The 23243-nt window shown below is 35.5% G+C and overlaps 1 protein-coding gene across 1 annotated transcript in view; it reads right to left on the bottom strand.

Annotated features, from left to right (window-relative positions):
• Positions 1-23243, bottom strand: part of CSMD1 (CUB and Sushi multiple domains 1) — a 626201-nt gene that overhangs the window by 173840 nt on the left and 429118 nt on the right. The window contains exons 31-36 of the mRNA XM_085309436.1: positions 22103-22219; positions 17488-17601; positions 15381-15476; positions 6367-6570; positions 5133-5257; positions 4423-4519 (exon numbers count right to left, since the gene is read on the bottom strand). Coding sequence (XP_085165562.1) covers positions 4423-4519; positions 5133-5257; positions 6367-6570; positions 15381-15476; positions 17488-17601; positions 22103-22219 — 753 coding nt within the window. The remainder of the gene's footprint in view (positions 1-4422; positions 4520-5132; positions 5258-6366; positions 6571-15380; positions 15477-17487; positions 17602-22102; positions 22220-23243) is intronic.

The following is a 23243-nucleotide window of genomic DNA, read 5'->3' as shown; positions in this document are numbered from 1 at the left end:
TAATAAAATGGACTTAATTCACTGAAGTCCTTCAAAGAAGGTCTGATTGTTTAATATGGAAACTCCAAGTATGGAAATTCAGAGATAACACAGAATGTTCATGCTGCACAATATTCACAGTGGAATGCAAAAAATAGTAAAACCTCTTCTAGGAGAGATGAGGTTTCACCGCACCCATATAGAATTTGGATCACATTTTAAGAAAGATTAAGGTGCCTGCCTCAGTGCAAGTAAGCATTTTGAAACAGAATGAATATCCTTTTCATTTTGTAAAATTGCTCTTTAACAGTTCTGTACACTACTTCTGTATGGGCTTCTTGTTCCTTTGCAGGATGTACTGGCATTTAATACATATCCCATTGTACTGTGAGCAAAACTGAGGCTAGAGTTTTTAATTCTCAGAATTGTCACATTCAATGGCATAGCTAACGGAAATTTCATTGGTGGCTTGACAACCTCTGCTTCCTCTGGGATCAGGCATATTGAACAGGGAAGATAAGTTTCAGTGCAGTGACCAGATGCAATGTGTGCTGGTTTCCTGTACTCCCTCTATCGTCAATGGAGAGAAACAATACTTCATGGCAGAAGCTGGAGATTTTACGAATAACAGCCCAAGTTAGATATCTACATGGCAGACATCTAACATTCAGATGGATAACAGGGTTTAACTTCTCAATTCACTTCTGAATTGGTTTAATCTGGAAAAAAAGGAAAAAAAGGAAACTCTCCAAGAGGATCRTAAATGTAAGTTTGCCTCCTGAAAGGTTTAAAAGGGAATGAGAAAGTCTTCTATTTGTGAATTAATGCTTTATTATGACATTATTGTGGAAAATTATGCACTACCACTTTCAAGTTTTAGCAATGACAATCGAAAATGATGTACCTCAATCCAGGGATGAGCATTATCATGCATGTGCAAAAGACATATTTAAGAAACTTCTAGRCTAAAAAGGGAGAGGAGTAATGGTCATTTTAGGTATTTCTTGAACTAGTACAGCCACTGAGAATGGATCATCTCGAAGTACTTAAATTTTTCTTATGAAGAATTTCAAGCATTTAAATTCTGCCTAAATTTCACTATCATTGGAATGATTGCTCCATCTGTATGCTTTCTGCATCTAGGTCTGAGTGTATATATACATATATACAGTAATGTCAGGTATTACCTGCATTTCCGATTTTGAATGGAGCTGTAGCTACATTCAGTCACATTTTTTTTCAGATTTTGTATGTAAAATAGCCAGATGAAGCACCAGTCCTAAACTAGTAATTCTAAACACTGCCGCTTTTTCTTTGGGGGGGGGGGCTAATTCCACATTTTTATCTGTTTGTTTCTCTACATTATTTAAAAAGACCTCTCACTTAGGTTCGGACTCGCACAATCAGGTGCTGCATCCAACACTCTCAGGGCAAAGGCAGTATATTTGTCAAGAATATCCTCAGTCAGCTGCTATGTCTACAACCTCCATTAAGGAGCCTACAACAGACCTAAATTTGGCATATTAAAGAATGCTTTTCTATCCTCGATCCAAGCAACTTCCACTCTATCGCAATGCCATACTGTGACACAATTGGCAGCACAGCATATTTACAAACATTCTTGGGATGCCTGACAGTTATGTAAGTGTTATAAGCATTTTTTCCATTTCTAGCTCAATAGGCAGGCCCTTTGTAGGAACTGCAATTACTGAGCTATAAGTATAGACTATTTCTAAATTCAGTATTTAAAGTAATGTAAATATAACCTGATTATCATTTTATGAAACTTTTAGTGTAAAGCTGTATTTCTAAATAAACTGACATCTCTTTTGAAAGCAGGATGCCTATTGAAAACAAGGAAACCTAAGTCATGATTCAAATTGTGAAGTATAGTTTATCTGCAGGAGAAAAAGCAATGCCAGCTTTGGAAAATTTGCAGAATATAGCAAGTAAACTTCTATTCTGCTTTGAAAAACTGTGACTTTTCCAAATGAGAGATTTAAGAGACGATTGAGATTAGATCTCTTAAAACAATCTCTAAATTTAACAAAACTCTTTTCCAGGATAAGGTTGTTACGTAATAATAAATAATAAACCTGGAAACTCTTCTGTTCGTTGTGAAATGGATCTGCAACAATATGAAAAGAATTAACTTTCTCGCTCTCCCATCACTGATCCTGTTTCATTCAAGCACTTGGAAAAGCAACCAAGCTTCATTCATGAAACAAAAATCTACCATACTTATACTTAGTCTACAGATGGCATGGCTTGTATACAGCAACTGCTATAAAAGACTGAGAAAATATTTTGATGGTCTTTTTCTAAAGGCAATGTTATTTTCACTTGTCATGAACCACCAGCTCTATTTTAATGAACCAGTAATACTGAAAATAAACATAATATATAGCATTCCAATTACTCTGAATGCCTCTGAGTATTACAAAAGGTACTATCTACTGTTGTCCAGAAAGCCTGCTCTTAAAAATAAAGTTGACCACCAAAAGGTATCACCAGTCAGTAGTAGATGGGCACAGGAAATTTCTCCTTTCCATCTCACTAATAAATGTTTTCAGAAAGTTCCTAATGGCATCCAAGATATCACTCATGTGTACAACAGCATCTTGTGGGCTCCAGCCCCACCATGGTCTGGCCCTGCTTGTACATGGGTCCTCCAGCCCCCACCCCAGCTCTGGCACCATCCCTGCAGTGGAGCCCGCCACCCCCGGGGCGAGGGCTGCCCCAGCTGCCCCGGGGCACTGCTCCCTCGGAACAGGAGGATGACTGGTGCCCAGACTGGTCCAGCCCCTTTGGGAACCCCTCACCACCACCAGCCCGGCCACTGGGAGCCTCCAGCCCATGCAGCACCCTGGCACAAAGGAAATGGTATGGTTATCTACCCTGGTGAAGGTCTGCTAAGGCAACAGACTCCTGTGGATGCACCTATCCCAAACAACTCTCCCATATTGATTCACAGCATAGTTTAATGAGTTTTTAGAAATTAGATGTGCAATTATGCATTTTGAATCCATATTTAGAAGATAGATGAATTTTAGAGGTTGAATCAGTATAATCTGGAAACAAGGGTGCTGCATAAGATATACTGAGAAAGAAATTATATCTACTGAATGTTATTACTTATGAAATTACACCTGAAAGTCAGAATTCTGTTTCAATCTTACATTTCAGGTTCAATTTTGAGGACAGCAGATTTCTGGTCATGCTTAAATATTCTTTGTTAGGTCTTTCCTATACATGAACATATTATTCATCTAAAGTCTCACATTCATTATGTAAAAGACATAAATCTATAAATAAATCCCTGCTACTATATCTCCAGTAAAATATTTCTAATACATAAAACTGTCTTCAGCCTTTTGGGAAAACAGGAAGCAAGATGACACACTTTCAGTTTAGAATAAGAGTGTTTTGAGCCTTGAGTGTTGTTAAATGTGATGTTAAATGAATTACTTGATCAGYTCTTTATCCAATGCTTCAAAAAAATTTGTCACACATTTAAATTGTCAAAAGCTGATCACATTCCACGATCACTATCTTCCTTGTTGCCAATTAAATATGTAGTATAATTATTAGCATTTAACATAAAATAGTATTATATGTAAATATTTAGCTGCAACTTCAGATCAGTTCAATATCTAATTAAATAATGTGAAGTTTATCTTTTATTTGATCATTCATTTCCTTGGGCAATTCAATATTCACCTATACTTTAAAAGTCTGTGAAATCACCAGAAAAGCAAAATTCCAAAAAATGCTTTGGCTATGCCAGAATCAGGTCCGGCTAATGACAGAGATGATGAGTTTAGGGTATAATTCATCACTTAATCCCACATAAGTTATCTGTTTCTTGGCCCGGTTTACAGAATATGCTTTTTCTATTAAAATTATTTTTAAAAAACGAGTAAAAACACATAYATCTAATATACATGTGAAATAACAACTGACATGGTTTATTATGTCGCAACTGTAACGTTTATTTTGTTCTCCGAGGTCCAGTGAGTTTGTACAAATAYTGAATGTTTCATCTTTTTCCCGAGAAAAGAAGGCTAACAAGGATAAGCTAAGTCAAATTTATCAAAGGAAGCTCTGTGAATGTCAGTATCAATTTATGTCAGTACATCCTCTCTGTTGGAGGAGTAGGTAAGATGAAAGAAAGGAAAGACTTTTTTAAAAAAGTATACCATCCAAATCCCACTAATGAAAGCTAAACATGTCAGTATCATTTTTGCTTCTGAAAATCTCTCTTTGGATATTTATGTTGACACATTTACATCACTTGAAACTTCCCACTCCAAATGAGACAGTTACATAACTATTTCTGAAAGATTCCATATAAATATATTTTGTGGATATGTGCACACACACACACACATTCTCTCATACACATATATATAGCCCTATGTTTAAATCAAAGTATATCTTTACCTGAAAAGCTCCCAAGACGTGGTGCTGTCATATCTCCACCATCATATATTTCAAGCGAATCCCAATTATGTTCAGTGGCAAAGCTGATGACCTGGATCTGTAAAACACCACCACTGAGAATTTTTAAAATTAACTAATCATATGTATTTTGAAATGTTCTAAAAACAGTAACATAAAAGAAGAATATGTCCCAAAGAAAATATAAACATACAAACCAAAACAAAAATACCTGAGTGAAAAATGTTCACTTTTTAAGTTCTCTAAACTTTTATGAAGTATGAACATCCCATCAGGCAATTAAGAATGCTTTTGCACATATGTTGTATGATTATAAATAATTACTCAAAGTGCAAATGAGAAGATAACCAAGACAGTTGCTGACATCTCAAGTTCCTCAGTGAAATCCTAATAGATAGCAAGGGTTGACATTTGCATACCAGCCTGAAGGACCAAGACCTGCTTTCAAAATTCTGCACAGTTAAAAGAGAAAGCTGCTTGTTACCTATTTCTCCTTCATGCCCTCTAGGAAAAATAAAATAAATAAAGCTAACCAATGAACAGCACTGAGAAAAACAAAGTACAAATGTTTCAAATAGACAAAACAATCCAAATTACTGCTCTTTTCTCACACTGCTAGAGAAAAAAAAAATACTTTTAAAACCAAGCTACAGAATACTTAATATTCCATGTTTGACAGAATATAGACTTGCCTGAATACCTGATCCTTCAGTCACTATGATTTTCCACACACAATTCAAGCTGTTACCATAAGGTTCAGGGTAACCTGGTGACAGAATAGTACCTCTTCGTTCAGTAAAATTCCCACTACATGGCACTGAAAGAAAGTATTATCATGAATTACTACAATACCTGAAACAATTTAGAGAACAGAAAAGTAATAATAATTTTTACTACTAAGCTTATGATYGTAACTCTCTTTTATAACATAATCAGAGGGTTTGGGGAACATAAATAGGCTTTAAGCAATGATCTGAACTTTAGAAAGTAATTTTGTTTTCTAAAATGTATTCAGATCACCCAGAATAAAGAAGTGAATTTCATTCTGAGCGCATGTYAGAACAGCCTAGCAGCATAGCCTAGGATCATGTCCTATGTGAGAGTAGCAACAAATTACTGTTAAGGCATAATATTAAACACAATCATGACTGTCAGAAATCATGTGAATTTACTCACAGTCTAAAATAGTTCTAATATTGGACTTAGCTGGTAAAACAGTGTGGTACATTACATATATTTACCATATGAACCCTCACTTCTTTAAGGTTCAAGAAAACAGAACCAATCTAAACAGAAAACAAAATACATAGAAAACAGGTCACCTACATTTATTCTTACAACGCCCTAGCTATAGTGTCAATTCCTATGACTAGCAATGGTTTTTTGATATAAACCTAAGGCAGGGGAGAAGAGAACCTTTTAACATTTACAAATAAATCCAAAGTATTAAACATTATCCCATTGGATGCTTGGTGATAAACTGAAGTAAATTAGCTACATGTAACAATGCTGTCATTATTAACATTATTTTGAGCCAGAATTAATAAGAAAAAAAGAAATCATCATCATCCTATATGTGATAGAAAGATTTTGTACAATACAACAGGTAAAGACACTTCTGGAGAATTAAATTCTGTCCTGTATTTCAAACTGCAGATGAGTCATGAAAAGAAATAAATGTTAGAGAAAATGTTCATCACACTTGTTCATATAATCTAAGTCATTATACACCACACTCTACTCTCTACCAACCAGCTCATACTCAGTTACTTTTTGATATGGAAAACTGCACTTTTAAATTGAGCATGACTGATACTAATCTAAGGAGAGAGTATATATGTGTTACTATACTATTTTCTGAAATAGTTCCTGAATTCTGATTCAGAGACGTGTGTCAGAACTCATGACTTAAGTGTAATTGCTTACCTACACAGGTTGGTATTGTGTCATTCCACTGAGCTAAGGCATTCGGCACAGACCGACATCGGATAGCTTTGGAGCCTTGTAGCAGATAGCCAGGACTACATTCAAATCGGACAACAGAACCTGCCGAAAACTCAGAGCCAATTCTCCTTCCATACCTCGGCTCTGGAACCGAGCTACACTGCGTGTCGCTTGTACGTGGAACAGCTGTATAAGTAGGAAAAAAAAAAAAAAAAAGGATGCCATGAACCCAAATGACAGTTATTAACTAAAAAATAAACAGACCACTAAACATGCACAGTTTCTTATAAGATAGAGTTTTATTTAACTTGTTGCATGTACTTGTTCTATTCCTGTCATCTTAAAGGATGGCCTAATGTTTTCATTCTGAATTGCAACAGGTCAGTTTAACATCATGACAGTAACTAGTAAAATGAGTAGAAACTTAGATATAACCAAACAAGAAAGAATGAAAGAGGGCATTAAGCTCCTTGCAGTAGATTCCATATTAATTGCAGATAATGATAATGAGGAACGGCTGCGAGAGCTGGGCCTCTTCAGCCTGGGGAAGAGAAGACTGAGGGGGAATCTTATCAGTGTGTATAAGAACCTGAAGGGAGGGTGTCAAGGGGATGGGGACAAACTCTTTTCAGTTGTCCCATGTGACAGGACAAGAGACAATGGGCAGAAATTGAAGCACAGCAAGTTCCACCTGACCATGAGGGGGAATTTTTTCCCTGWGAGAGTGACAGAGCCCTGGCACAGGTTGCCCAGGGAGGTTGTGGAGTCTCCTTCTCTGGAGATACTCAAGGCCCACCTGGATGCAACCCTGTCTAACATGCTCTAGGTGACCCTGCTGAGCAGGGAGGTTGGACTAGATGATCTCCACGGGTCCCTTCCAAACTCAACCATTCTGTGATTCTGTGATTCCTGTTACGTGGATTTGGGTTTTGATCTGTGACCAGGTACAGCCATGTGACAGGAACACTTATCTCCCATGCGAATACCATAGCAGCTTGGAGAGCACATGACTTGAAGCATGTTCTTAGGCATTGAGGACCAGTGGGTGTTTTAACTATGCTCTTTACTGACAGGATACTAATATCTATCACCTACTTTACTTACTAAATATGKAAGCTTTGGCTTCTCTTTGGAATAACAGAATATTATGCTGTAGACAAGCAGAAATAAGAACGATGTATTATTATACCAATATTTATCATACTGGACAACACACAGAAATAGTAATGCCACTCTCCATACCCTTTAAATATTTAAAATAGACAACAATTATTCTTACCAATAATTTCTGAGAATTCATAAACCTAATATAATATAGGAAAATTTAAAAGAATCTAAGTAACATTTAAAGGGCAAAATAATAAAAGTTCATTAGAAGTCTACGGTTTTTATTTTCCTTTTGACATACTTATTTGTGGCCACTTCTTTAAAACAAGCAGTTTTTTGTAGTTACTGACTCATCAAGGTTTTCTTTACATTTGATTTCGCAGTTAGGTAGCAAATGCTACAATTTAAAAACTATTATAAAGATATATAYAGATAGAAAAAATTGATAGAAATATCATATGTACTATGATATCGCCTATGGTTTATATTAAAATAAAACAAATGCATGTAGAAATATTAAATACAAGTGACTTTTCTGAGTGAGAGTCAAGTTCAGAAGCTTTGTTTGATCAGTTTGGTTTCTTCAAGAAATAGTTGTAAGGGATTACTGCATCTAGATATGAATAAGTAGCACTGTGGAAACCGATTGCCACGTAGCCCTTAAACAATACAGACATAGAATGGAACAGAAAAATAAATAAATAAATAAATAAATATGGAGTTCAGACTTTCTTTTAAGCAGAGCATCAACTATGATGTTTCATTCCTATTGCCATGTTTTAAGACTAGCACAAACACAGACAGCTATATTTCATTCTATTTTATGAAGTTAAATTTAATTTTATTTTCTGGTTTATAACAGCAAATACCAATACTCATRTCTACTTATGCACATACAACACACACCACAAGTGTGTACCTGGCCAGTGGCTCTCTCGCTACTAAGTACAGCAGAAGATTTTTGGAGCCTATATATACTTATTTTCCTATYATTAGTTTTATGATTTTCTCATCTCTTGTTCTGTGATTTACTCTACTCAAAATTACAATTATTTAAGTACAGTTGTTTTAAGTACTGGTAGGTTCTCTAGAAATTCTCATTTGTTTTTAAGTTGAATATAGAACATTAATTAACATCAGTCCTATAGCTATCATGAACTATGCAACATATTTTAGTAGAACATTGGCCTGCTCTTTTTYGTCCTCTTTTCTTGGGCCTAATTGCCTTTTCTCTAACTAATGGGCTACTGTACAACCAGTGTTTTATTCAATATATATTCTTTTTATTGTATAATGCCTACACGCACATCCAGTTATGTGACTGTCATATGATTAGAGCTGCAGCTTCTACTGTGACTAAGTATGACTCCATGCCTTGGTGGAGGCTGCATAGTCAGTAGTGGAGATAAACAATTTCCAATTATGTGATAGCAAAACATTCAATACATTGTTGCAGGCAAAATGGTCTCAACTCAATGAATTTATACTTAATTTATTGCCAGCCAACACAAATTTCTGATCACTGTTAAGAGAAAAAAAAGAGGACACAAACAATCAAACAAMCTTTTAAGAAAACACCTTCCCTCCCCAGGCTCCGCTTAAGTCAAACACCCATTCTCTCCCTTTTTTCTCTCAATTTCCTTGGATATTCCTCTAGTGAGGTGGCAGGCAGCACAGGTCGTGTCACTCTTTTTGCTTCTTGGTTTCTTTCTATCCCTCTTTGTTTATTCTGGTTTTCTTCTGCTGCACTTTGCTTCTAACTTTTTTTTTTTTTTCCTGATTATTACTTCTTCATGTTTTCTTGCCACTCTGTTTCTTAGTATCCTTGCTCTGGCATGTCACCCAAGGGACAGAGTCTCTCAAAGGTGTCCCTGCTCCTGTATACGTCTTCCACAGGCCACCATCCCCTCAAAGATGTTCCCACCTCAGTGTGAGTCACCTATGGACCACAGCGCCTTTGGAGATGCAGCCCCTTGGCTTGCAGCACTTCCTTCTGGGAGTTTTCCCAGCAGTCTGCCCCTGCAGCACCTGCAGCAGCATGTCCCCAGCAGTACCTCTGGCCTCAAGCAGTTGCCATTTWCTTTCTACAATATGTTTGAGTAGGGGTGTTGTGTTCTCCTCTGACTAGATGAAGTTTCGGTATGTGGTAGGTTGTTCTCAGCAAGTCCAAAGGAAGTTGGCTGTGACTGGCACATAGTAGTTCATAACCTCCTTCCACATCGACCACCACTGCAGCCTGCTGCATTACATATGTATAGCCCTTAGCTATTTCCCTAAGAGGTTATGTGACATGTCCTGGCTGAAAATTTCAACATCACTCCTATTTTCTTTCAAGAGTGGAACACAGGCATTTCTACTGCCTTTCTCTTTTTATCTTTTTTGTCTACTTCCTCATAAGTGAGGATATCTCAGGAGAAAGTCCTTGCCCACGTTCTCTAATCTTCATCTGGAGTCCACAGCTGGAGAATCCCTCCAACAGCTGTGCAGAGGAATCTTTGTAAGAATCAGACTGAAGAATAGTCTAAAACTGTCAGAAATCACAGCTGTCCATTTGCATATGTGCAGTAGGAATCCAAATAGATTTTTTGTGTAACTATCATTTTCACCACTCCTAAAAAAAGGATGACAAAGCACCTTGTTTTATTATAGTACTGCCTCAAGAAAGTTCTCTTTCTCTGACTAAGCTATCTCAGCCATTACTGCAAACATTGGGAGGGTTTRCTAATACTTTTAAACCTATTTACATATCAGAAGCACTGCTATGCACTTCCCTCCATTTCCAGACTGCAGAGAATAGCCAGGAAACAAAACATTCATGGCAGCCACAAAAATCCACTACAGGTGTTGTATCAGATTATCCCACTACCCAGAAGAAAACACTCAGTGCCATGTTAAAATTGACACCTTGCTCAGAATTCTTCCACAGTATTTTTAATACTCTATTAATGCTTATAGTGACTACTGCTAAAGATGCACAAATGAACTATCACTTATTATAAGAGGCACCATTTAATTTTTCCTGTTTTTAAGATGATTTGACTGAAGAATAGACAAAATGCAAGCCAGACATAATATGAAAGCAAGGTGCTCTCAGACAAAAAGAGTGTTTAAAATGGAGTTTCAGGACATGCAGGTCTCCTGCCTCTTTTGCTGCACTTCCTACCTACAGGGATGCACCGCTCTTGACCTTGGTGGAAGTGATGTTTGAACACTAGCCAGCTCTCCTGGACCCCTCTTCCTTCTAGGGCCTTAACCCATGGGATTCTTCCAATTAGGTCTCTGAAGAGCCCAAAGTCCGCTCTCCTGAAGTCCAGGGTTGCAATCCTGCTTGTTGCCTTACTTCTTTCCWGCMGSATCCTGAACTCCACCATCTCRTGGYCACTGCAGCCAAGGCTGCYCCCAACCTTCACATCTCYAACCAGTCCCTCTCTGTTGGTAAGGACAAGGTCCAGCAGGACACCCTTCCTCATAGGCTCCTCCACCATTTGTGACAAGAAGTTATCATCGATACATTGCAGGASCCTCCTGGACTGTTTGTGCCTTGCTGTGTAGTCCCTCCAGCAGACATCAGGGTGGTGGAAGTCTCCCATGAGAACCAGGGCCTGTGATCATGAGGCTACCTCCAGCTGYCTATAGAAGGCCTCYTCGACTTCCTCTTACTGGTCAGGTGGCCTGTAGTAGACACCCACAACAGTGTCCCCCATGCTAGCCTGCCCTCTGATCTTTACCCRTAAGCTCTCGACTGCCTCCTCCTCCTCCCCGCCTAGGCAGAGCTCGATGCATTCCAGTTGCTCTCTCACATAAAGAGCAATTCCACCACCTCGCCTTCCTGGCCTGTTTCATAATAATCCTCTTTTAAACTTAATTTGACCTCATAAACTAATTCATATATTTGTATGGTAGAGTAAGTAAAGGAAGACAAGCATTAAAAACTCATATAGTGTCACATTGCAAAGCATTACTTTGATTTACAGGGAAAGAAGTGTCTGTATTGCTGCAGCCTAAGCTAAATAAAAATGTGTGCTGCCATCTCTCAGATGATGACATAAAAAGAAAACAAGCGTAAGATAAACCTGAAAAAAAAATCAACAAAAAAAACCATTTCCAATCTTCTTAAGTGTGATTGTTTGTACATAATATCTCAGCATACCTAACCCTAATATCCTGAAAGAGTGGATATTCATTCAGTCTGGTATTACGCATACTCTTTATCCGTTGTATGAAATATAAGGAAATGTGGTCATCTGAGAAACAGAAATGAAGTCCCAGATGAGATATGTAGGTAAAAATAAGTTTTTGAGAAAGTAGCACTGCAAAAGCCATTAAACCTGAATAAAAAGCTACAAATTTCATATCTTACTTGCTCAGGCCAGAATGTGAAATAATGCAATCTATAACTGTTAGCCTTTCTTCTAGCTTTTGCTTACAGCGTTGGCAATCTGGTCTTCTCAAGCTGTATCTCAGAGACATTCTATTTTCTATAGTAATTATCCTTCCTCTTTTAGTGAATATTTCATACTGCTGTGAAACAAAATTGAAATYGGCCCAGTGGAAAAGTGAATAGGGGAGAAGGTCAACCTGGAATAGAAGGTGATAAATAAAATGATTGACTCTGCAGGCAGACTGGTGTGTTCATTGAGAGGGTGGATGCTATTCTACAGAGTATTTAAAGGTTAGCACACAGGTATTGCTGGAAATATGATCACATATTTCATAAGATGATAAAAAAATCACAAAATGAGATAGCTTATTAATTAAATACCATTAACTCATTAAGCAAAAGAAATATATATTAAATAAAGCTCCTAAGACATATTTCAAAATATATACAAAATGGATAGTCAAATAGCTTCATGATGCTCTTGAGACAAATAGCATGGCCTCGCTTGACTCATTTTGTGATGCTGCAAAAAACATTTCTTATTTCTCATGATCTTTTTTACTTTTACTAAAAATATTTGTAGTTTGTATAAGCGACTGAAATGAAACATATGATTGTGCACACCTGAAGAATTATTATTCTGCAGAAATAGGTATATATACATATACATTATATATATGTATGTATGCATATACATGCAAATAATAGAACTGAGGCTTTGTATCACAGTTAAAATGCAGTAATGMAATTAAAAATAACTAAACACTCTGGGCATATGAGAAAAGTAAACAAATAAGATTAAAAGATGTAATTCACATGCAAATGGATGATAAGAAGAACTCAAATGCTGAAAGCTGCTCTATAATTCCATAAATTTATAGGTTAACATTCCCCCCACCCTTTTTATCATTAACTGTGATAATGGTAAATTTAAATGCAAGTGACATGTTTGATGTATAAAGAAGATCAATACCGACATCCTGAGCTATATCCAAACTAGAAGGTAGAGTCATGGTGACTCTTCTAAAAATACAGAAAAAAGAAGGCTTGGAAACACCACCCAGAAAAGGTTTGAACAGTACCTACCAATTACTTATAGCTATGGAAACATTCCTGATGTGAGATAGTCCTTTCCATTAAATTAACATAAAAGAACTCTAGTATTAAAAAATATATATTGCATGGTGCTAATATTATTTTAAAGTCTCCAAAACTAGATTTGTACTTCAGTAAAGTTGAAAAGCTAGTATATACTAACTACAGTGTTCAGTGACTTCAATCAAGCTTACTCAGTATGTATGCACTGCATCTAATAGAATGCCCAGAGGCTCCTTCAGGACTGAATTTTGCCTGTACATGCAACAAACCTGTAAGTACTGCTCCAGATGTGACCAGAATACATTCTCAAAAGCACACCGATCAATTCAGTGTACTAARCTCTGTCTAGCATCATGCTAACTTGGGCATACTGTCTCATTCTTGCATCTCAACTGTAKTATAGACACTCACATAACTCGTCAAAGTCAGTGGTGTGAGGAACAGTTCTGCAAGTCATACTTGCCCTTCAATACTGAAACTGCTTCTTGCTCAGTGTTGGACCAGTTTTTCCCCCTTGAGCACTCCAAGAAGGAAGAATTTCTTAGTAGCCTGAATAAATTCAGCTATCAAAAAACTTTTGAAACAGCAACTGGAGCTAAAGTACTGAGCAATACAAAACAATTAAGCAAATTTTCCAAAATCATGAGCTGAGCTATAGAGACCAACTTTATTCATGAGACAGACTATAAAGTGTCTTTGGCACTTCTACCTTCTCCTTATGCCTTATGTGAATACTTGTATAGTACAGAATGGTGTGTGATGCAGAACTCAAGCTCATTCCAGTCAAACTGCCCCCAGAACTGACAGAATTGTGTAGAAGTACAGCTACATTGTTTTGACAATCACCATCATTATGCTGCATGCACATGTCCAGTACTGAGATTTTCAGAAGTGTTTGAAAGTATTTTTCCTTATGTATGTCTTGTGAAAGTTGAGATGAACAGTACTTCCAGGGACTAAGGTTTTCATGAATCYAATACAGATTCTCAGAACAGCATGAACTATTATACTGTTTTCACTTGTTCACTGACTAACCCCTACCCCGTCAGATAGTAGAACAAATCCCAAATCTAATATTTGCTTCTATTATTTTTTTGAAAAGTATCATTAATAGATATGTCACCTAACTAAGAATAACAATGTTGGCTTAATAAAGATAGAAAAATAGAGTGGCAGTGATAAGATATATGCAAGTTCTACTTCCCGTTTTCTACTACAGCAATGCAGTATAGTATCAGTATATGAACGAAAGAYAAAAAAATCACAGATCTAGTGGCTAGATAACCAAACCAAGGTTAACTCTGCTTGTGCCCAGTCAGTATCTTATTACACTTGCTACCTAAAGACAACTGACCAATCAAATACAAAATACTTAAAGTGAGTACACACACTGAAATGTATGTACACACACAAATACATACACAAAAAGAGAATAAATCTGTTTTATTAAAAATAACTAAATAGTTAAATTAAGTATCTACAACTTGACCAGCTGCTTACAGAGACTAGCTATTGGTATACATGGATATAGATGACAGCCTGGACTACAGTGACTACACCACGATTTTGTTCAGGATCCAGTAGAAGGCTAGGAAAGTGAAAAGTAGCTTTACAACTGGAATTTAGGTGAGCAGTATATTCATGAAGTTGGTAGACAGAATCTCCTAGGAAACAGGCACGAAGGGTGCTCAAGAGAGCTGGCCGGGGTTTTTTTTAAGAGATTTTGAGAATGTAAGAACAAATGATCCCATTATGAAGGAAGACTGGGAATTTAGGAAGAAAGTCCACTGGGATAAACAAGGAACTTCTCAGAAAATTAAAATACAAAAGGGGAGCGTACCACACATGGAAACAAGGACAGACAACACAACAGAAGTATAACAGTATCGCCCAGGTACTTAGAAACAAAGACAGGAAAGCCAAAGCCTAGTTGGAGCAAAAGCTAAAAGGGGAAATYAGGCATAGCAAGGAAAGATTCTACAGGTATGCTAATAGAAAAGGAAGTTTAAAAAAATACTTGGGTCTGTTGATGCATGAGGGGGCAACRTAACGACAAATCCTACAGAGAAGTTTTAAGTATTCAATGCCTTTTTTGCTTTGCATTCACAGTCCTCACTATGTACTGCCACAGTCTGAGAAGGACATGGTCAGCCAGCAGTCGATAGCAACAGATTTGGTACTACTCAGAAGGTCTACACACATTCAAGCCCAGAGAGGATTCACCCRAGGCCAATGCAATCTGAAGCCATTCTGCCATCTTTGGACCAGGAGAGATCTTCTCTGGCTTAACTACAAAAAGGTTAAGACTACACCTGTCTGTAAAGAAACACTTTAAGACTTAAGTCTTCGAATTAATATGCTGTTCAAGACTGGCACAAGTGTGCCTCCCACCAAAATCAAGCAGATTTACCTTGGTAGACAAAATGGAATCCCCTGGCTGATGCCCCACTCCTAGCACTGAAGCGCAGAAGAATTTGATTAGATGTAGCCAAAGGCAATGTCTCTCCTACAAACGAAAACAGAAAAGAAATGGAAACAAGAGTTACAACTCTTCAGTATCTAACCAAATATATCATTAAAAAGAAAGATAGTAATATAGTTTTATGTTTTCCTCTACAGTTTTAAAAAGATGTAAGTTACACTGTATAAAACTAAACTTGCCATTGGTATTTTGAAAACTAGTCCAGTAAAAAATACTTCATGATTTAACAATATAAACTTTCTGACATTTACTGCAGCTATTAGAATTACAGCTCCAACAAACTGCTTGTCTGGTGACCCCATTACCATTTGGGGCAAGAATCATCAGAAGAATTTTTGGCCAAGTTCTTCTGTGACTTGACTGACAGCTTTAACTTGTCCTGAAAAACACATTTACAATTAAAAGGATTCTAATGGATTCTAAAGATGCCACAGGGTGTCTTYATATGACCTTTATCATTTCAAAAGCAAAATTAAAAGGAGAGAGAACAAGTCCCTAACTCTTTTTATACTGCTGCTTCAGAAAAAAACTTACAGTCACATATGAACTATATTACATTTTTAATTTTCTAATAGCATTTCAAATTTATATACTAGCTTTGGGATCAATAAAGATGTTTAATATATTTCATTTATATTCMTATCTGAGAATATCTATTCAGTCAAGATAAATGTTCAATAATGAACCACCACATACCTAATTACTATGCTTTTACCCTGCAGGAGGCCACTCTATCTAATAATAAGTGTTTTATCCTCACTGGGTTATATCACCACAAATTCTAGGAAATTCCACTAAAATGAATGATAATGTGCTAATTTAAGATACCTTAGATAACTGGGTAAACAGGATTRATAATTCTTTCATTCAGATTAGTTTTATGCTATTGTAACTTCAGTGATTGCATCAAGGAAAGTCCTAGTATACATCAACTTAAATGAGACATGAACCTGTTGCATTAATTCTAAAATGTCACAAGGAATACATAAAAATCACAACTTTCAATTATTTTCAATTATTTTCAAATGTGTGCTGTGAAAGCACAGACATTGGTTTTAATTTTTTTAATATTATTTGATGCAGTAAAATTGAGTGCTTAGATTATTTCTTAAATTTTAAATTTGAAAGCAAATATTGTATTTTGAAAGCAAGTACTGTATTTTGTTGCTAAACTCTTGTCAATGATGAAACAAATTTTAAAATAAATCCTAAAATAAATTCATGAATTTTATTATGAAAAAAATAGCTATGATCCCTAAGGAGTAAATTTTTCTAAAAATGCTTTATATAAATCAAATATATATGTTATATTCCTTTAATAGGAACTATTTCTCCAATTACTTAGTAAAGTTATCTACAAATCTAGAACAAAGAAAAAGGAAAAGTCTTACAACACAATGTAAAAATCTTAAACKTAGATATCACCTGTCCTTAATACTGGAGTGAATAGCAAGACACATGTGCAGCTACAGAAATGTATTTTTATATTACTGACCTCAAATGAACACAGTTAGTATTTATACGTAAACTGGAAATCCTAGTCATGCTAAGATGAAACCATATAGGTTTAAATATGATTTCACAGGGTCAACATTTTGTTACAGTTACCTGAATGCAGCAGCTGGCCTGCTTTTAGTCTTAAGTACTWGTTTTCATATAGATAATTGCATTTTGTGAATATAAGTAATTCGTGTTTAAATTAGATATTCAGAAAACATAGGTGTGTAATTCATAGAGTTTAAGGGCAGAGAAGATAATTATACTGTCTGGTCTGCCCTCTCACAGAACAGAAAATTTCATTCAATTATTTCTGCTCTCAGCTCAGTGAGCTGTTGGTGCCTAGACCACATGTTCCAGAAGAAGAGCTTAAATAAAAGACTTAGAATGGTCTTCCATTTCCCATGGCATCCTTTTCCAATAAATTTATTATTATATTTGCAAACAAAATTGATGGCATTTCCGAATGCTATTCAAAACTCAATTCTTTTTTCTCTACTGAACTACATAAGAAATTTATAGTTTTCTTTTATCTTACCTGAATGGGATCCAGACAGTGAACTAAGAAGTCTAGCCTGAGAGTTTTCTCCATCAAATAATTCTGCCACATCATTCAAAGCTGTCTGAAAATAGGCAAATTGCCCAAACACAACTACACAGAAAAAGAAAGAAAAAGAGCAAGAGCAAGAGAGAGAGAGAAGATAATATAAAACAAGACTCTAGATATGAAAACAAATTTGATGAGATATTTCTGCTTGTCTTAGTTAYCAATAGCTTCCTCCATAAATAAGAAAATTAATTATCTAAAAAGGAAAGTTTTTTTTTTACCAAAGTTTCATTACCAACCTTAGGAACAGCTTGGAAACATCTATTGTCACATATAATTAGTTTTATTCATCCAGTATTCATCTGAGAAAGATGTTTCAAAGTATTGATTTTGCCATTTTTATAACTTTTATTAGTACTCATTTCATCACAAAGAATACTCCAAAATGACCAAATAATAAAAATATCAGTTTATTACTCATTTTGGCATATCCCTATATCTAATTTGCACCTCAGTTGCAAACATTTTAAATTCTATTAACAAATAAACCATTTCATTATACAACACGTCTTCTTAGTAAATATCAGATTCAAGTTTTCAAGTTCAAGAATTCAAGTATCAACTAGCAATAGAAASATCAAGAAGTGAAACCACCAAGGTAATAAAAATACTTGTCATTCCAGCTAACTATGTCTTATTGGAAAGTGARGAATCTGTTTTAAAATGATTCTTATTTTAAATTCTCTACACAAACCACAGATTTTCTACGCAATGTTTATGTACCAATTACTGTACAGATTACATTGGCCAGCATTTTCCAACTTCTTGCAAAGTTTTTAAATTTTATTTTTTTTAAGAAAACAAATTACATAGCCTGCCCTCCTGATCAGAAGCATGACTACCTCTGAAGCTAGGTCAAGTTGTTTGAGTCTTCTCCTGAGCAATTTTGAAAATATCCAAGAATTGAGCTTCCTAAACTTTCCTGTGCTACCTGTACTTGCCACTCTTACAGTGAAGAATCTTTCCCTTACGTCCAGTTGGAATTTGTGCTGCTCCTTGTGACTACTGACACTTGTTCCCTTCACTGCACACCTTTGGCTCCTCCTTCAGCTAGCTGAAGACAGTAATTAGATCCCCTTTAGCCTTTTGTTTTTCAGGCTGAACAATTTCTATTTCTGTCAGCATTCTCTAGTACTATGCTTAAGCTTCCTGATCATCTTATTGGCTCTGTTGGACTTGTTCTATTTTAGCAATACCTGTCTTGTTCTTTGGGGGCACAAAACTATAGACATGGTTTCCAGATGCTGCCTTATCAATTCTTAGAAGAGGGATACCTTCCCTCAAATTTCTGGCTACATCCCAACTAATGCAGCCCAGTGTGCAGCTGGTCTTCATTGCTGCAAGGGCATGCTTTGTGTTAGTTATTAGCAACTAGAAATAAAATTATTGCAATGCTTGCAAAACCCAAATCCTGTTAAAACAGAAAGAAAAATAAGATAGTTTGTATTATTAATCAAAAAGGATTGTTTCTAAGTTGTATCTATAGCTAGAACACTCAAGTGAGTTTTCTGCCAAGCCCACCTCAAGTCAGGTACAGTATGAGAACCAATATAAAGAAATCATATTGTCAGGTGCATGAAAAACATTTTAAATGTTAACCCTAGACTCTACGTGTGTCAGCTTCTCTCTCTAGCCAATAAGGATAAAAATATTTGCTTATTTGTACGGCCAGTGAAAGAGTTGCTTAATTTTTAAAGAATATGTGGGAATATGTGTTGAGCATTCCTTACTAAAACCTCTAATTTTTCAATAAGTTCTTTAAACAAACAAAAAAAATTAAAGGCAATGTACTTGTTCTAAAAAACTTCTCAAACAGCTGATATGAGCCTACAGATGTTTTAAGTGTTCTTGATCAGGAATTCTGGTGAACAATATTGTGTAGTAAGTCTGAAGTTGTATAAATGAGTCTCTATATACAAAGCTCCAATAGCATTTCTCTGTAGCTACTACCTCAGGGATTTAATCACTCTGAATGCTTCGGTGAATCCTTTTCAAATGATTCAGTATCTTTCTCATTCTACTGTTTATTTTGCAATCTACACAATTCTAGCAGGTAAAAGAGAGAATCCAATTTATCAAACCTCTTATAAAAAAAAATGATCTAGATGATGATAAAGAATACAGAGTATTTTTAAATTCTGCTATAATACATATTTCAAAGATCTGTCTTACTCCCCTCCCCAAAACTTGGAAGTGTAAGTTTCAGATAATTTACTATAATAACTTACTATAGTAATACCAAATAATAATTAAAATAAATAATAAATAAAAATATTAAATAATTTTTGAAATAGAACAATAAATAATTCAAATATATTTTATTTTATAATTATTTAACTATAGATGTTGCAAATGTCTACTGGGCAACTGCATTTTTTCTTTTCTTTCTTTTTTTTTTCTGGACAGAGGCTTCTATGTAAGAACACACTCTCTAAAACAGAATGAAAATTGAATTAATAATTTTCTCACTACAGAGATGTGAACAAAAATTACAATGTCACTATCGGTATGGGTTGCTGTCAGCGATATGTTGAATGTATCTTTATATAATGGCAGCAAAATATGATTTCTACCATAGCTATTAAAAGACATAGGCTTTGCATTGACCCAGCAGTGCAGGATCTYAGAATTCATATGGGCCTGTCTTGGCTGGAGCTGAATTTACCTTGTTTAGCTCTAAAAACAACTGTCCAGTAATCTGCTAACTCTTGCCTAAGTTTATTTTACTTTCATTTCTGTTTACAGTGCTAAAAGTAGTTTTTCAGTGTGGACCAGACTGCCTATGATTCTAGAAAAAAATGTAGTGTGCAGACACAGGATGACACTCACGGTTCTAGTCTATAAATACAAATCACAGTGGTCAATATGTGGTCACTGCAGCAGTGCAACCTTGTATTGCTTAGGTGAAAATGGTTCTAGAGATTACTAAGCAACAGCGAAACTGAGTAATTGGGAGTCAGTGGAAAGAAAGACAGCATAAGCAGTCTAAACTCAAGCAGACTCCTCAGGACTGAATAAGAAAACATCAACATCAAGCACCCCATGGCAAGAAAAGGAAGAAACCCCATCATCTACATCACATTTCTCCCCAGGAAGAAGTCAGGATGCTGCCAGCTTGTATTAATCCCTCACTTTTCATTTTCAGAACAACTGAAATAGTCAGCATTAGGACCCTAAGAGACATTGGAAGGCTGAGCATGAGGATAACTCATGGAGGTTGAGGACAGCACTTTAGATTTGGCTTGCTCTCTCCCTAGTGCCCAGTAGTCAGAATGCAGTAAATGCAACATTCCCTCCATTTTTTTTCCRTCCTCTAGCTGCTATGGCCTACTTCAGTCCCCAGTGGCAGCGAGATCACGCTTCGCAACAGATAGCTACTTTAGTCATATCACCTTAATTGAACAGGGACATACAGCGTTATACCCAAAGTATACTGTAAATGACACTATTGACCAACTGAAATCTAGCAAAAATAAAACAGGCTATTCAGTTCTTTTTAAAAACTGTGTCTAATCAATTAATTATGATTTTAATAGAATTGCAGGAGGAATACGCAATGACTGGGAAGATGTAAAAATAGCATAAGGATGAGTCAAGGAAAATAAATACTGGCTAGGTAGTCAACACTTTGGAGTTTTTTTGTTCTTGTTTTTTGTTTTTTTTTTTGACTGTGCATGTGGCTTAATGAAGAAAGAATGATGTCAAGAGTTCAGTTTTGGAATGACATTATTGATTATTACTACCTGATGTAATAAACTTTTCCCAAGCTCTGAACTTGTAATTCTCTAACTGCTTCTGTCAGCAGCTTTCCAAAATCCTCAATGACAAAACTGCTGAGTCCTTACTAGTTTTGTGTCAAACAGGGATTACCAAATGTAGTAAGCTTCTGTGTATCCATGTATATTGTACAGTAAATAGTAAAGTATACATCAATTGTATTTCTACTTATCTGGACTTGCATAAAGACTTGCTTTACAAAAGACCATGCTATGTGTGAGAATGCACATGTTAGAGATGTCATCCAAGTATTTTGACATATTCAAAGAATCAGATGTTTTGTGATTTTTTTTTTACCAATGTTCCTGGAAATTTTATGTAAAATTACTCCCTCTTTTCCTCCTTTTCCCTCCACTTTATTTGCTAAATATGACTTTATGATGATTTAGAGGTCATCTTGTCTTTATTATATATACAGAACAAAAAATATGAAAGAACATTTCATGTTCTTTTTTTTTTTTTGACAACTGACTTTACAGTACAGGAAACTTGAATGAGTTATCCTATGATGATGAATGATGTAATCAGTGAAAGCTTTCAGGATATGTTTGGATAGTAGACAAAATACTGTACTTAGTTGGAATCTGTTGATTACCCTAGGGAGGTGGAAAAGGTGAAAAMCCTAGAATCAATTTCTATATCAAGAATATATTTATTTTGACAAGTAAGTTGCAATATATTGAAAATCTAAGGCTATTGCTGCATGTGAAACCCTTTTATAACTAGAGCAATGATTAATGATTGACAAATCAATAGAAGAAATTCTTACCAAATTCTTTAGGTACAGTTATTGAATAGTGACAAGTCTGTCCAGCAGTGTAATTATGAGGATAACCTGGTGATAAAACCACTCCCTCTGTTCCAGAATACTGCCCTCCACATGGAGCTGGAAATAAAACAGAAATAAACCTGTGAATATAGAATTTACGAACTGTTTTCAAGGTACATATATATCTCTCTATATATAAAATACTCAAGATACTCAAAAAAACTCAGGAAAAATATGCTAGTGATTATTAGCACATAAATAGATGACACAATACAGTTATCTTGGGTCTCAGAATGCCTACACAAAATGGATTTTGCTTGGTGAACATATACTTTAAGACTAGTCAGGTACTATGCAGCAATTCTGCCTCTATCATAAGGAAGAATGAACTATGCATGCATGGTATATTCCTTACATGTACAAGCAATAAATCTGGTGTCCTAAGGCAGTGCTGGATTTACCACTTATGAGTGAAAGCAAACATATTGCAGAAATTCCGTCTCTAAATGATTTCTCAGGACTAGTCAAAGCAGAGTGTGGATGGAAGGGATATGTGCTTATGGACAATTAGCAAATATATAAAAAGTGGCTATTTTTAAGCTAAAATATCTTCTTATAAATGTATTTATATCCAGCAGTGCATTTCAGCCACTTTTCTCAACTTTGAACAGATAATGACAAAAACTTCACTCTGTCAAAAGCTTCATTAAAATATATCTTATTTATAAGAATTACAATGTATCTTCTCAATAACATTTCACTTTAAATACAGGCAATATAGAGTTCACTTTTCAACAAATACTTTCATCAAACACTACTATGAGTTTGATATTCTACAATAGTAAAAGATTGCTGTACAACATTATTTTACACAAGAAGCCAACAACAAAATCCATAAAAAACATTTTTTTATTTTTTATATCATAATGATACAAAATGGGAATAGTTGTATTATTTTTGTTTGTAAGAAAGGGAAAGACCATTGCATAATCTAACCAAATACTTTCTATTAAAAGGAACAAAGTAAACAAACATTATTTCTATCTGAGAATATTCCATACAACAGATAACCTTTTAAAGCAACTTTTATATTTCAAATGTGACCCTTTAAAAAGCAATTTATATTTCACATAAACTTTTT

The sequence above is a fragment of the Rhea americana genome, unplaced genomic scaffold (genome assembly GCF_003343005.1).
Source record: "Rhea americana isolate MKP2758 unplaced genomic scaffold, rheAme1 scaffold_299, whole genome shotgun sequence".
NCBI classification, from domain to species: Eukaryota; Metazoa; Chordata; class Aves; order Rheiformes; family Rheidae; genus Rhea; species Rhea americana.
Note: the sequence above shows the minus strand (reverse complement) of the source record. Positions and strands in the feature narration are given on the sequence as shown.